The following is a 15939-nucleotide window of genomic DNA, read 5'->3' as shown; positions in this document are numbered from 1 at the left end:
CCCACAAGGGGAATCTGGAGTTCAGGCAAGGCAGTTTCTCTGGCAGTGACAAAAACAGACCATCCTTTAAACTCAGTTCTCTTCTTCGTGTGGTGCAAGACTCCTGACTTTGGTGAAGAGGGCACAGAGCCAACCCTTGCCCACGCCTCAAGTAGACGTGACCCCGCGGCTCATCAGACCCGACTGCCACCTTCAGTGTGTCGTACCTGCAACTACAGGTACACGAGGCCGTGAAATGTGTCTTGCCGTAATGCTGTTATGAATTCTCCATAACCCAGACAAAAATGCACTTTCTAGATGGATCGTCTGCATTTTGGTCACTTCCAGGAGGTAGAAATAAAAACTTCAGGAAGAAAAAGTAACTTATTGTAACCAGTGACTTCTCAGTCAGCAGACACACCCTTTCCTGATCACATCCTGGTTGTGTGACTAGAGTCAGTGTCCTAAAGAGGCTTGGGACTATGCCCAGCTGTATTTCAGGACACCAGTGCCTCAAACACAAGAATGGGTCTGATCCTCCTGAATTCTCCAGAATTCAGTTATGCTTAGTCAAAAGAAAACATTAAAGAAGAAACATGGGGAAATCAGACTCTAAAGGGTCAGTTTTATTTTTTTAAGCCCAAGGAAGAGGAAAGTTCCAGCCCACCCCAGTGCCTTTGCAGAAAACTGGAGCAGAGAAGAGTGGAATCTGAATTCTCTGCTTTCCTTCTTGAACCCTGGGCCTGGAGGCGCAGGATGTAACATGGAATGTCATTCAAAGGATGGCCTCAGAGACCAACACACAGCCTTCCTCTTCAGGGAAGTCTAGAGCCTCTGTCAGAGAATTTTGAGGGCACAACTTTTCTTTCCCCCTTTGCTTCTGCCCTTCCATCAGGTAGAATTAGGCCACAGAAAAAGCCCAGGAGTCGGGAACTGAGCTTCTAGAACCATCTGAGCTGTCGTAAAGGAGTGAGTCCTCATAACCAGAAGGTTTATAAATCCTTGGTAGCGGCTCCTCAGTTTTGGGGAATAGACAGCTAATGGGCTGAAGGTTCTACAGGGTGGTGTAGGGGGCATTCGGTTTGTTCGCATGTTCGTTTGCGTGTGCCTGCCCGGCTCTGAGCCCCACTGCTGAGGTCTGGGGACTGCCTAATTCACAAGAGGCAGAGCCCACCAACCACTGTGAAGGTGGAACATGCCAGATATTCAATTCCCAGCCCCCGTTGGAGGTAGAGCATGGACGTGCGACCTAGTCACTCAGAACATGGCCGTCCACGCAGTCCCAGACTCCGAATTAGAAACCAGACGTGGGAAGTGAAGATAGAGAAGTTCCTTTGGTGCAGATAGCACAACAGCCCTGATGAGTTCCCAAGTCTGGCTGAGGCAGAGAGGAGTGGTGGGGTCTGGTCTAGTCCTGGGAGGACAAGCGCGGTGCAACTGGTGCCCGGAGGTGCCATCCCTGGGCTAGTTTTGGGATTTTGGTCCTAGCCAAACCTAAGTCTCTCTTTTTCCTGCTCATTTTCAAAGCATGGTTTTACAGAGCATCCTAGCAGTTATTTGAACTAACTAACAACTTTTCAGTAGATTCCTTTTCTACATAAAAAAAAAAAAAGAGTCAGTTTCTGTTGATGGCAACTAAGAACACTGCTACCAAAATGGGTACCAGGACATTAATGGGATGCACCAAGCAACAGAACTAAATGTGGGTTGAATCAATAGAGGAGGTAAGGTACAAGGCAGTAGGGACCTCAGAGTTTGGGCTGGAAAGGTGGTGACCCTCATTAGACGGTTGTAAAATGGTGATTTCTTAAACTGTTCACTAGGGTCGTACAAGAACCCATCAGAAAGAAGAGGTTAAATCAAAGACCACCTGTCTGAAGACAGAATAAGAAGAAAAGACTTTACTGAAAGAGGTTCTGTCTGCAGCCTGCAATTTAAATTATTAAGCATTCAATTATTTGATGCCTTTGAGTTAAAATATGTTCATCTGCTACCTCAGGTAAATTCAGGGTGAGGAGAGGCATGCAGGAATTGGGGAGTGTCTGGTAGGGGTTCTGTGAACTTGAAGCCATGGAGGAAAAATGGGCTTGAATCAGGTTGGGGAATCTTAGCAGAGGCTCCAGGTGTATGATTCAATGGAATAAACAGAGAACCAGGGTTTAAAATCACTTCAGGAAGTGAAAAGTCACCCTGGGACACGTTCTGATCATCCTGATTTCCTTTCTATTGGCATCACCAAACACCGGCTGCTTTCCTTTAAAGCTGAATGCCATTTGCACAGAAATACACTTTTAATAATCTCAGATTATTTTAATTCCATTATTTAGAGCTCAGAGACCTGAGTCATGTTCTCAGTTTTTCTGATGTGTAGTTTCTGGTTTTGCAAATAAAATACTGACTCTATTAGCTTCTTTTATAAAATAATTTCAGAGTGTTTTACATACAAGAAGGAATTCACCCTTCCTTGCCCATCCAGAGAGAGAAACTGAGGCACAGAGCCTTCATTAGGTCTGCATGGTGATCAGGATCAGCTCACAGAACGGAGTCCAGGAGCCAAAACGTAAACTGCTCCAGACTTTGTGGCTGGTGGTCAGCTGTCTGAGATAGGTATTCCACCTCCTGGCTTTCCATCTTTGGCTTTTATTATCCAATCCCAGCAAAGAGCAAGGCACCTGAAGGTCTGGACTCACTGGACCACCTTATCCATGATGTCCATTACTCCACAGAGTTGGAACACTCTCCCGGGTAGCTTTCTGTTCCGGGTCTGTGCCCTCGCAGAGCAGGCCTAGAAAGCCTCACTCTGTGTCCATTTCACAGGTGATGTGGAAGAAACATGAAGAAACACGGACGTGGAGGTGATCCGAGAACAGTACAGATGTACAGAGCGTCGCAGGGAACCTGGGATCCGGGGCCAAGTTCCCTTCCGCGTTCCTCCAGAAAGTCCCTTTCCTGGGTCTTCCGTGTCAGCTGTCTGGAAGTGTCACGCTGGCATAGACTGTGAAGGAGTGTGGTTCCTGGGCGTAAAACAGAAGAAGTCTGTGAGTGGAGGGACTGGTACTAGCTTCACAGGCTTCAAATGGGAAGTGTGCTGCTTAGGAAGAGGGCAGTGTCTCTCACGTCATGTGGCATAGGGACGTGCTCGGGGTCTGTCCCAGATGGGCATTCCTGGGGGCAGCACTCAGGGCCCCAGACTGCCTGCCTCTCCGCAAGACGGGCCTCAGCTCCCTTCCAAGCCATCGGGGAGACTGGGACTCCGTCCCGCTGATCTGAGGACCTGCCCTCAGTGCCCTCTCCCTCTCTGGCTCTGCCCTTCCCTTGCCTTATAAGGAAAACCTTTTTTTTTTTTGCTCTTAGACATGGGAGCACAGTTTGGAGAATCCAAGAAACTTCTAAATTACTGAGTTTTAAACAGGGTTGGTGAGACTCAAAGGGAGAAAGAAGAAGTGGCTCAGACAACAGAAGAGGAGAAAAGGATTATGGGCAAAAGCCTGTTTTTGAAGGAGATTCAAGAGTCAGAGAAAGAAAGAGGAATGGGGCAATTTCGGAGGTTTTGCTGTAAAATGTGAACTATACGAGACAGTTTTTCTTCCCCAAGATAACCTCATTAAAAATCTAAATGACTTCTGAAAGCTTTTGAAGTCAGATTTATGCCTTTACTTCCCCCGTGAATGGGACAGTGCTCTGAGCATAGACCTCAGGATGAAGGCAGGGCCTCCTCCCGGCTTCTTCTGGCTGTTGGCACAGGAGGAGCTTTGAAGCAGAAATGCAGACATTTCTATGGCCTTTTAATCCTCAGTTGGCTCCTGAAATGCTTTATTTAATAGAGTCCAACCGGAACCAAGATTTCAGCCCAGAATTTATTTCTATCCATTTAGCAAAAGAAATTATTCTTGTTGAGGAAACTGATCCAAGCCGATCTTGCAATGGGGCAGGTAGGCGAGGCTCACCCGGGCCCGCGGTCGCACTCCCTCCCAGGCTTCCCCCCCCAGCAGGGCTCTGCTGCTAAATACTTTGATGGAACGGGGCTGGATGGAGCCTAGGGATGGGCAGTTCTATGAAGCTGCCCTGGGGATTCTGTTCTGCAGCTGGACTGCAGCACCTCCGGACTCGAGACGTGATTCCCAAACTCAGCTGTGCGTCAGGCTCTCCTCGGGGACATTTTAAAGCACGTAGCGGCCTCGTTACACGCCACAGACATTCTGATTGAACAGAATCCTAGGTGGAAGGCCCCGGGAGTCTTTCTTTTTAACAAATATGCCAGTTGATTCTGATGCGGTTCTTGGATAACTTTGAGAGAAACACTAGTGATCAGAGCGTGAACTGGGACCCCGTGGGAACAGCCAGGAGGGGTTTCCTGGAAGCCCGACAACCAAGGCCACAGATTCTCCTTGCTGTCTGCTTGCTGAGGCCTGCTGTCTCCAGTCGGGACTGTCATCTCAGCTCTACACAGGTCCCTGCCTTGCCTGCCCGCCACCTCGTCCCTCGCCACAGAGATGTCTCACCAGGACAGGCTCCGGGACGGGCTCCGTGGCAGCCACGTAAATGGTGGTGCAGGGATCCGGAGCCGGCAGGGGATCAGCTTTCTTCTGGACAGACTACAAGAGAAGCAAAGAAAGAGGAAATTAGCTGAGTGCAGAGTTGCTTCCCATCCAACCCTCCCCATGGAGAAGCGCAGAATTGAGAGCTTTGAATTAGAAAACTATGGAGTCACGATCCAGCCTCCTTCCCAGGCGGAAACACTCCCCCGAATTCCCTGGAATTCAATTCTCCAGACTTTGCCTGGACATCGTGGAGCGCACCACCTAGTGAGGTAGCCTACTTCATCATTAGCACTTCACAAATGTTTTCACTGTCTTCCTCGCAGTGACCAAAATTGGTGTGGCTCTTAACCAGGGCAACTGAAGGGTGTGGGACCTTCATGGTATTTTAGTTTGGCTCCTATAACCCACAACACGCCGGCGGCATCCATCCCATCCTGCAACTCCTGCTTCTAACTGAGTGTCTCGTTACTTCTCCTTCCAGCTCAAGAATTGAACTTAACTAATAACCACACGTATGTAAGTGTGTTACAGTTTACACAGTCCTTCATATGTCTTTCTCATTTGTCTCATGATCACATGTATGTTAAAAACTTTTGTTGCTCACATACTTTTGTTGCTACAGATGAAGACACTAAAGCCCAGGAAGATTTAGTACTTCCCTAAAGTGCTCTTGCAAGAAGTATCGAGACCAGGAGTCCCACCACGGTCTTTAACTTAAAATGCACACTCTTTCCATCGTATTTCTTTGGTTACCCCAATTTCTAATGACCTACCCTGTACCTAAACTCTTCATATATTTACAGTCTAATTCAGACATTACAACACATAATTGTATGTTCTATTTCAAACACTCTGATATATTTACACATTTCTCCAAACAGACTATCAATTCCTTGAGAAAGAGCCTGTATTTCTTTAGATTTCCTACCAAACAGCGCTGGGCACATAAAATACCTTCAGTTGCTGTTTGTTGATGTTACTTTGAATGAATTAAAATCTGCGATAACCAGGATGAAGTCAGTGTTTAGGGGTATATTGAGATGTGGTTCCTGTAGGTGGAACAACACGCTAGGGAAGCCACCCTTTCCACACATTTTGGGGGCACTGGTGTAAGGTAATGCTGCTCTCTACTTTCCCTGGATATAGAGTGCTGAAACTGAAGCACGTGGGTTTAATGGGAGAGAATCTGGAATCTTGTCATGTGATGGGAGACATACGGAATTAGATCAGTTTACCACAGGCAAAAAAAGATGGGACATGATCTTTCTCTCACATATTTGATGGATTGCCATGTAGAAGAGGGATTGGATTGGTGTGGCAAAGTCCCTCAGGTTTAAGCCAAGGATGGAATTTCAGAGAAAATTTTGGTTCAGTGCAATGAAGCTCTTTCGAAGAGTAAAAGGTGCTCAAATGTGGGATGAATTGCCTTGGGAGGCAGTGGCTCCCCATTTGCTGGAAGTGCTTGGGGGAAATCAGGGCTTCTCTCTCTTTACTGTGCATAGGAATCACTTGCAGATCTTGTCAGAAGGCCGGTTCAATTTCAGAAGCTCTGGGGTGGGGCCTGAGAATCTGTGTTTATAATCAAGTCCCAGGTGATGCGACATTGCTTGTTTCCAAACTATATTTGAGTGAAGAGGAGTTGGCCAAAGCTTTGGGAATAATGCTGTAGAAGATAACTTAAGCAATAATTGGGTCATGCAAGCAGATGACTTTCAAGATCCCATACATCTTTGTAAATACTGCATTTTGGAGAAAATATGAATGTATGGAAGAATTACTTGGAAGTAATGAGATGGATAAGGAGAATGTGAAGCAATTTGATTGAGAGACCTTTATCAACAGATGCAACCCCTTCCTGTCTTCCTGTCTGGAAGGACTTTAGTATGACCTGACTTAGAGGCATGGGGGAGAAGGTAAATAATATATACTTTTAACATTCAATTAAGACATTTTAGAAAGGAGAAAAGAGTATAAAGGAAATCACCCATAGTCCTATTGCTTCACCACAACATGGTTAATGTATTATGTTAGATTTTCCTTGAGGATTTGTATCTAGGTGTATGGAATTATTTCAAGCAGAGCTGTAACGATTTAGTACATTTTTGAAGCTTAATGTCTTCAGTTTGGACACAGTTCCAGGGAGCCCCAGTTACAAGAATCTCCAGGGGCATTATTCTCACATGTTCATGGTGAACGGTGTCCCTTGGAACTGTGCAAGGTAGTAGCCCTGGTAAGACTTAGAAGAGTTTAATAAAATTATTTATTAAATAATTGTCCACATTATGGTAATCTTTTTAATGGTATTATGTAACTATTACAAATAAGAACAAAGGAAATGTTAATTTTTGAAACACTGTCCATGTTACTATATCTTCATATGATAGCATATAAGCACTGCAAATATGAACAAAGAAAATTACAAGCATATAAATCCAAATGTATACTGATATCTAAAGCAGTGACAATTATGTCTTGTGTGTTTCAAATACACATGAAATTAAATGGAACAAGCACATAAACCAGGCAATGAAGTTAAAGGATTGCCCAGGTGGGAAGTAAGTATTAGACTTTGAGAGGTCAAGGATGCATTTTATAATTTCTAGGGTAGCCACTAAAAGAATAGAAAAAAAGTAGTTTAATTACAAATCTAGTAAAGAGGAAAATGGGAAAATAAAAATATAAAAGAATCCTCCCTCAAAGAAACTCCTACTAAGAAAGCTTCACCAGTGAATTCTGCCAAGTATCTATGGGGGAAAATAACATCAATCCTACTCAAACACTTACAGAGAATAATGGAAAGGAAATGCACCCTGTAGTGGGTTCCACTGTGGCCCCCAAAAGATAGGCCCACTCAGAATCTCAAAATATGACTTTTTTGGAATAAGGTCCTTGCAGATGTAATTAATTAAGGTAAGGATTTCTAAATGAGGTCACGTTGGATTTGGGTGGTCTAAACCCAGCACTGAGTGCCCTCATAAGAGACAGAAAAGCAGACACAGAGACACAGAGAGAAGAAAGTTGTGTGAAGGTGGAGGCAGAAGTTGGAGTTAAATAGCTGCAAGCCAACAAATGCCAGAGAGCCTGCAGCCACCAGAAGCTGGAAGAGGAAATATTCTCCCCTAGAGCTTTCAGAGGGGGCATGGCCCTACTGACACCTGCATAGTGGCCTTCTGGTCTCCAGAACTATTAGAAAATAAATTATTGTTATTTTAAGTCACCCAGTTTGTAGTAATGTGTAATGGTAGCATGAGGAAACTGACACTCATCCCAAGTCGTTTTGTGAGCTTAGCATCATCTTGATGCAATAATTCAAAGGGTATTATAAGAAGGAAATTAGGGGCCAATTCCACTCAGAAGCATAAACAGAAAAAAGAATATTAACAAATAAAATCCAGCAATATTTAAAGAAGACGAGAATATTGCTCTATTGCAGAAATGCAAAGTTGGTTTAATCTTTGCAAATCAGCATATTCATCAGATAAAGAAAAAAGATAAGCTTCTTAGAAAGAAAAAAATCCTGAGTATATCAATATATGCAGAAAGAGTGTTGAAAGAATTCAACATCAATTCGTGATAAAAATGTCTCAGCAAACCAGGAATGAAGAGAATATTCTTAATCAGATTAAAAAGGCAGCTATAAAAAACTTTCAACAAAAATCATATTTAATGGTAAGATATTGAAAGCTTTCTTTTTGAGTTTGGAACCATGCAGGAATGCCACTATTAGCACTTCCATTCAACATTGTGTGTTGAAGCCAATAAACTAGGACAAGAGAAAGGAAAAGTTATGTGAATGAAAATGAAGAAATAAAACTGTAATTTTTTTACAGATGATACAATTGTGTGCAGAGAAAATCCAAATGACCATAATTACTGAGTTCAGCAACATTGCAGATATAAGGCTAATATAAAAAATTACTTGTATTTCTATATATCAATAATAAACAGAAAGTAAAAGAACTTAAAAGATAACATTAATGCTAGTATCCCAAAATTACAAATGCTCAAATGCAAAGTAATCAGTTATGAAGGAGACACAAGTCTTCTTATGCTGAAAACTATAAAACATTATTTAGAGAAATCAAATAAGATCTAAATAGAGGAAAGGATACATCATTTTTGGGGAACTCAAAGACTCAGTAATATAAATATGCATGATCTCCTCAAATTAATCAATGCAGTTCTAACAAAACCCTGCAGGATTTGCAGGTGGAACTTGACGAACAATCTAATACATGTATATATGATATATGAGTGTGAAACAGAAGCAAAACAAACAAGTAGAACTGTATCAAACTGAAAATCTTCTGCACAGCAAAGGAAACCATCCAGAAAACAAAAAGATAACCCACAATATGGGAGAATATATTTGTAAATGACTTATCCAATAAGGGGTCAACATCTAAAATATATAAAGAACTCATACAACTTAACACCAAAAAAACAAATAGCACAATTAAAAAATGGTCAGAAGACCCGAACAGACATTTTTCCAAAGAAGACACACAGATGGCCAACAGGCACATGAAAAGATGCTCCACATCATTAATTATCAGGAAAATGCAAATCAAAACCACAATGAGATATCACCTCATACCAGTCAGAATAGCCACTATCCAAAAGACAAGAAATAACAAGTATTGGCGAGGATGTAGAGGAAAGGGAACCCTCCCACACTCTTGGTAGTAATGTCAATCGGTGCGCCACTGTGGAAAGCAGGATGGAGGTTCCTCAAGAAACTAAAAATAGAAATACCATATGACTGAGCAATTCCACTTCTGGGAATTTACCCAAAGAAAACAAAATCTCTGATTCTAAAAGACATATGCACCCCTATGTTTATTGCTGCATTATCTACAATAGCCAAGATATGGAAGCAACCAAAGTGTCCATCAATAGAAGAATGGGTAAAGAAGGGGTGGTACATATACACAATGGAATATTATTCAGCCATAAAAAGAAAGAAATCCTGCCATTTGCAACAACATGGATGGACTTAGAGGGTGTTATGCTCAGTGAAACAAGCCGGAGAGAGAAAGATAAGTACCAAATGATTTCATTTATTTGTGAATCTAAAAACAAAAGAAAACAAAACTGCAGTAGACTCATAGACACTGAGGAGTGACTGGTGGTTACCAGGGGAGGGTTTGAGGTGGGTTGATGAAACAGGCAAAGGAGATAAAAAGGCACAAAATCTCAATCATCATATAAATTAGTCATGGAGGTGAAAGTACAGCACAGAGAATACAGTTAAGTTTGTAACATCTTTCTGTGTTGATAGTAACTACACTAGTTGGGGTGAGCATTTAATAATGTATAAAGCTGTCAAATCACTAGGTTGTATACTTGAAATCAATATGATATTGTATATCAGCTGTAGTTCAATTTTAAAATATCAAAAAATAAAAATAAAAATAAATAAGTATGAAAATACAAGGACCAAAAATGGCCAAGAAGTCCAGGAAGGATATGAACAAGTGAGTATGAACATTTTACCAGGTATCAAATTTTCAATAAATCTGTGATTACTGATTTGCAAAGACAGTATGATCCTGGTGCTAGTATAAACAAACATACCAATGGAGCAGGATAGAGAACCTCAAGTTAGATCCACACACATGCGGACCCTTGGTTTACATTTGACGTAGCACTGCAGCGGACAAGAGTAATCTTTTCAGTGGTCAATAGGCTACCGTGTGGAAAAAAAATGAAACTTGACCCTTTTCATACCATACTCCAGAAATAATTCTCAGGTTATAACAGATATGAATGTGAAAGACAAACCATACAGCTTTGAACAGATGATATAAACCATCTTTATTACCTGGGAGTAGAGAAAGTTTTTTCAAATGGATACAAAAAGTGCTATCTAAAGAGGAAGAGATCACTAAATTGTTCTACACTAAAATTAGGAATTTTTCTTTATCAAAAAGTATCTCAGAGAAATTGCAAAGGCAAGCCACAGAATGGGTGAAAGTATTTGCTAACATAGAATTGCCAAAAAGCCAAAAATGTTTAAAGAGCTTATACTGATCCATTAAAAAAAAATGCTAGAAATTCAAAGGAAAATGGGCAAGAGATTTAGGAGGCATTTTAAGAAAGTGGATATTAATATGACCAATAAACATGTGAAAAGTGGTTCAGCTTTCTTAATAATTGGAGGAATGCAAAATAATACTGTTGAAAGACACATCAAATAGAATGCCTCAAATTAAAAAGACTAATAATACCAACTTGTGATTAGAATGCTGCAACTGAAACTCTTATATGTAGCTGGTAGGAAAGTAAATTGGTACACCCACTTTGAGAAACAGTTTGGCCATACCTAGTCAATTTGAGGATATGCATGCTCTATAATTCAACGATTCTACTTCTAACTATATACCCAACAAAAGTTGTGCACAAGAGACGTACATATGAATGTTCAAGCTGCAATTTTCATAACAGCCTCAAATTGGCAATCCTAACCCAAATGTCCATCAATAGTCAACTGGATAAATAAATTCTAGTATATTCATGCATTGATATTCTATAAAGCGATGAAAATGACTGTATTATATCTAACTCAAAGACACGTATGAGTCTCATAAAGGTAATACTGAGCAAAAGAACCAGCCATCATAGAAAAAATACTGTAAAGTCATTTTTATAAAGTCAAAACAAAAACTAAGAGAACCAAACTGTATTTTTAGAAGTCAGGATAGTGGTATCTTCAAGGCGGAAAGAGAGGATACTGATCAGGTGGGGCACAGGGGGTCCCGTGGGTGTGCTGGCAATGTTCTGTTCCCTGATCTAGGTGGTAGTTTTAGGGTATTAGAAGAGTCAGTTCTGAAAGTTGCAATTTCTCCTCCAAGCGATCTGTAGATTCAATGCAGTCCTAACAGGATTTTATGATGCTTGAGAAGTCAATTCTAAAATACACATGATAAGCGCAAAGACAAGAACAGTCAAAAGCTTAAAGAGACTGGCTTTACTAGATATCAAGATGGGGCAATTGACGGAGCTGACATGCTTCACGCACTTGTTGGTATATATATGCCACACTCTGCAGTGAGATGAGAAATGCTAGCTGCACGGGATGGAGTGGGTAGGAAGGGGCCATGATGGAGCTGAACCTGGTTATTAATGTGTGAATGTGTGAATGCAAGGGTGGACGTTGCTCCTAGACTCCATGTATTTAAATGGAGCTTGGCGCTCAACTGTGATCAGGGCCTGTGTAATAAGCCTTCAAGCCACTAGGTGGCAGCAGAAAGACCTTTGTCCAAGGGTCGCTCTTTGGATATCAGACATGCATGTATTGTCATGTGATGCAATTTTCCAAAGTGCTAATCAAAGCTGTCTTTACCTTCACCTCCTTTACTCCAGAATTTGCCTTCCCCTACACCATGAATGGTCAGATTCTGGTCTATACGTCACCTAGAATTGCCTTCATGTCTGAAAAATGGTATTTTCCTATTCAACCAAAATCGCTTTAGCCTCCCTCCTACTTCTAACGTATCCTCTCTTCAACTTCACCATAACCGTTGCTTTTTCATCCCTCTCTTGTGTCTCAGTGCAACCATCTCTCCATCACACTTTTGCTTTCTTTGTCTCCAGCCTGCACACCATCTTCTACCTCTTGTGCCACTTTCTAGCCACAATCCTCAGGATCCTCCCTCCTTGACACTCGGGCACTTGGCAAACTCCTAAACTTGGCTCAGACCAACACACCACACAGTGGCGTTTCTAAACCTTTCCGTCTCTCCTCAAGCCTGCGCCTTTTCCCCTAGAGCAGGAGAGAGTCGATAACATGGAAGCACAGACACCTGGAATGCCAGAGCGTCACGTGCTTCTAGCTTCCTCATTTTTCCCTATGAAGACACAAATGACCAGAACATTACCCAGCGTTTTCCATTATTTCAAATAATAAACAGTTCTATCTGACACTGAAGTTTGATGTCCTTTTAGAGAACCCTTGTTCTTGACTTCTGCTTCTCTCATTTCCTCTGCTCCAGACCCCATGTAGAACCATGGATGTCAGACATACAGGCAGACTGGCCAGAAACCACAGGTGAAACATGACACCCCAGACGAAGATAGTATAGAACTTACACCTGATTTCTGGACTTGAGCATATATTGTAAGGTTCTTTGCTTCCACTGTTGGCCGGTATTGGTTTGCTTTACCTGGGGAAAGGAAGCCACAGTGGTTATCTCCCTCTGCTTCCCAGCAGGAACCCTCTGCTCAGACCTGCTTGGTCTCCCCCTGCTATCCCCCCATTGCATGCATACCCACCTTCCCCAAGAGTACCAAAGGAACAAAGCACTGAGTCCCAAACCCCTGCACATTTGTCATATACACTGCCTGGCACATAGTAAATTCCCAGTACATGTTAGGTGTAATTGGTATGCCATTCCATTATGTGAATCTCTACTGTTTGATATGCTTATCTGGTCTCCTAATAGGGTTCTGAGTTCTTGGAGGACAGGGCTAGTTATGATAACTCTTTTGTATTCTGCAGCTGTACTGTGTGGCTTCACTCACAGCTTTCTCACCTGCCTTTTTCCGAGGGACTTTGTGTGTACACAGCTGGCAGGGGATGACCCACCTGAGACTACCTGGTAAATAAAGCCTACCATCTGGAAATTCTGTTCAGCGCCTAGGGTCTCTGGAAATTAATAAGTTGCAGGACATTTAAATTTTAAATCAATTTAAAATGTTTTCTTTTTAAATTGTACAAATAATTCATTATCATTACAAAAATTAAAACTGCACAGAGTAAAAAGTATTAACCAATGCAACTTCATGCCCAAAAGTAATTGTTTTTAACCACTTGATGTATTTGTATCCTTCCAGACTAACCCTGTGCAATAACACTTTCTGCATGATGGACAGTTCTGTTCCAGCAATCTAATGTGGTAGCTGCAAGCCACCAGTGGCTACTGAGCACATGAACTGTGGTAAATGCACGTGAAGAACCGAATTTTAAATTTTATTTAGTTCTAATTAACTTAAATTCAAACAGCCACAGTGTGGTGAGCGACCACCACTCAGTGCAGTTCTGGACATTGGCTACACTGGTTCTGACATGTTCATGCAGATGGGGTCATTTGGTACATCTCTATAACTTGACCTTTTCACTTAGTGTATGGAGGGCATTTTCCACACTAGTGTGGTAAACTTAGCTCATTCTTTCAAACGTTTCACAGTGTTCTTTGCATGCATTGTATAATGGTGAGGATAGAGGGGAAGTAACAGACGGAAGCACAGAGGCCTTTAGGGGACCACTGTGAAGTCCAGGCAGAGGCAATGCAGGCTTGACCCAGAGGAAATCACACCAAGTCTTTAGCATAAGCTTGTTTTAACACCAATTAATTTATGCTCTTTAGAAAGTAAGAGCATGTGTCTGAGGGAATAGCAGATAGTAGAGATATACTTGATTTGGAAGGACAAGGCCTTGATGTGTGTGTGGGAAGGTGGTGCAACACATGCTGCAGAAGGACCTGATCCTTGGGAGGAAGTGATGGGGACCCACTGGGGAAGCTCAAAGAATTAAAAGATGATTTCCTTGTATGGGTGTGGGTGGGGAGTGCCTGGTGGTTCCAGCTTCACTTTTGGGGTGAGGGTTAATACTGGCTGAGGAGGGTGCACATGGGTATGTGTGTGTGCATGTGCATAGAACAGAAGATAGGGAAGTAATAGAAGGAGTGCAAGTTAGTTGTGTGAAAAACATCCTTTTGGTTCAAATCCACCAATGTCTGAAAAGTTAGAAATGCCCACTCAGCACTGCCGTAGGTGCTGTAGGGGAAACAAATGGAGAACAAACCCTTGCAGATCAGCTGTGGGGACAGTCTTTAGATTTACAATTTAGAATTCTAGAAACAAGTAAGGCTGGCCATTGTTTCTTAACAAAACCAGTACATCAAGATAATTTTGTCTCATGTTTTTCTTCCCAGCAAGAACAGGTTTTTGGGAGCCAGCTCAACTCAGCTCAAAGTCAGTGAGGCCTTAGGATCTAATGAAAAAGGTCTTGGCTTTAAAATTAGGGCATCTAGATTCTAGCCCTTCTTAGCTGTGTGGCATTGGACAAAACATGTTATCTTTCCTTCCCATAACTGCAAAATGAAGACTGTAGACTGTCTAAATGCCCCTTTTAGCTCTCAGCTGAAACGTAAAGTTGTCTTATGTCAGCTTGACTTCAACCGCTTTCTGTCTGCTCTGGGGACTGTTCCTGGATGTTTCCAGGGCTGCCCTCTGCTTGCCATAGGACTTGAACACGGATGTGTTAACTCACCTATATTAAGAGATGTCTGTCTGTCTGTGTATGGTGTGTATTTATGTCTCATCATCGTCTGTCCTCTCCCCATGGAGGCCATGTGTTCAGAGCTCTCTGCGCACGCACCCACGGTGCTCCACACACTACATGAGGTACATAACGTAACCCCACTTTGCAGAGAAGAGGCTAAGTCATTCGTTACCCACTCTGCCAGTGGGAAAGTCGGGATTTGAATATGTTAGCCTAGCGCTGAAGCCCATGTTCTCGGCCAGTGCACTGTGGCTTTGGCATCACTAGGGTCCGCTGCATAACCTTCAGAGGCGGGCAGCCTTCTGGAGACACCACCGCAGAAGCCTTACCAGCAGAATCTCTGGAGCAAAGTCTGCAAGAAAGCAACTAAGTACAGGTTTTTTTCCCCAGGTTCAAGGCATGATTTTTGTATTCCTGAGACGAGGATATGTATGTGCTTTGGGGAAGAGGGTAGCGAGTTATGGTGGGATGAAGGGCACTGTTCCCTTCAGAGCACAAGGGTGCGACCAACAGAATGTAGTTGAGGAACGAATGTGGGTCGGGATCCCAGCACACCACTAGCTAGGTTAGTGTGGGAGCATCAGTCTGTTTCCTCAGTCCTGTTATCTCACTGTTTCTCCTTTATCCAAACCAAGCGGGGTGCCCCGCTCCTTCCCCTTGGGCTCTCATCATGATTTCTGTCTGAGTCACCCCGCCCCCTCCTCCTCCCCAGCTAACTCTTAGATGGAGGAAATGAGACAAAGGTAGGCGGCTGTGCTATGATCTAGATTTTCTTGTATAAGCAAAACCAGCATTAGAGTGCTGAGGTAAGGGCTTTTCCAAGGTTACGTGTGGAGGACATTGACCTACTTGAGGATGCGATCGGCCGTCGGCTTGGCGGTGGCCACAAATCCTGCCCTCGCGGTGGGAGGCCAGCCCAGGGAGGGATCTGTCCTGGTCTCGGGGCAGTGCCTCTGACTCTAGTGTGCGTGAGCAAATAAAGTGTGGCCAAGGGGAGCACAGTGCCCTGAGATGTTGAATCACAGGACAATTTGGAGGAATGTCCAGGAGATACGACTACCTCTAGGCACTTAAACTGCAAGGGAATAATGAGGCCTTAAGGGTTTCAGTCCACCCTCGGCAACTTTCCATCCT

At 42.9% G+C, this 15939-nt stretch overlaps 1 protein-coding gene across 2 annotated transcripts in view; it reads right to left on the bottom strand.

The window, feature by feature from the left end:
• Positions 1-651: 651 nt before the first annotated feature.
• SLAMF1 (signaling lymphocytic activation molecule family member 1) overlaps positions 652-15939 on the bottom strand; it is a 37319-nt gene continuing 22031 nt past the window's right edge. The window contains exons 4-6 of one of the 2 annotated variants that reach the window (XM_036922741.2): positions 12612-12685; positions 4482-4574; positions 652-2993 (exon numbers count right to left, since the gene is read on the bottom strand). In XM_036922741.2, the coding sequence (XP_036778636.1) occupies positions 2943-2993; positions 4482-4574; positions 12612-12685 (218 nt within the window). In that variant the 3' untranslated portion in view covers positions 652-2942. The remainder of the gene's footprint in view (positions 2994-4481; positions 4575-12611; positions 12686-15939) is intronic. The other variant, XM_036922740.2, reaches the window with a different exon arrangement.

This window comes from Manis pentadactyla, chromosome 19 (assembly GCF_030020395.1).
Source record: "Manis pentadactyla isolate mManPen7 chromosome 19, mManPen7.hap1, whole genome shotgun sequence".
In the NCBI taxonomy this organism is placed as follows: domain Eukaryota; kingdom Metazoa; phylum Chordata; class Mammalia; order Pholidota; family Manidae; genus Manis; species Manis pentadactyla.
The sequence above is the reverse complement of the archived record's forward strand: the minus strand, read 5'-3'. Positions and strand labels throughout refer to the sequence as shown.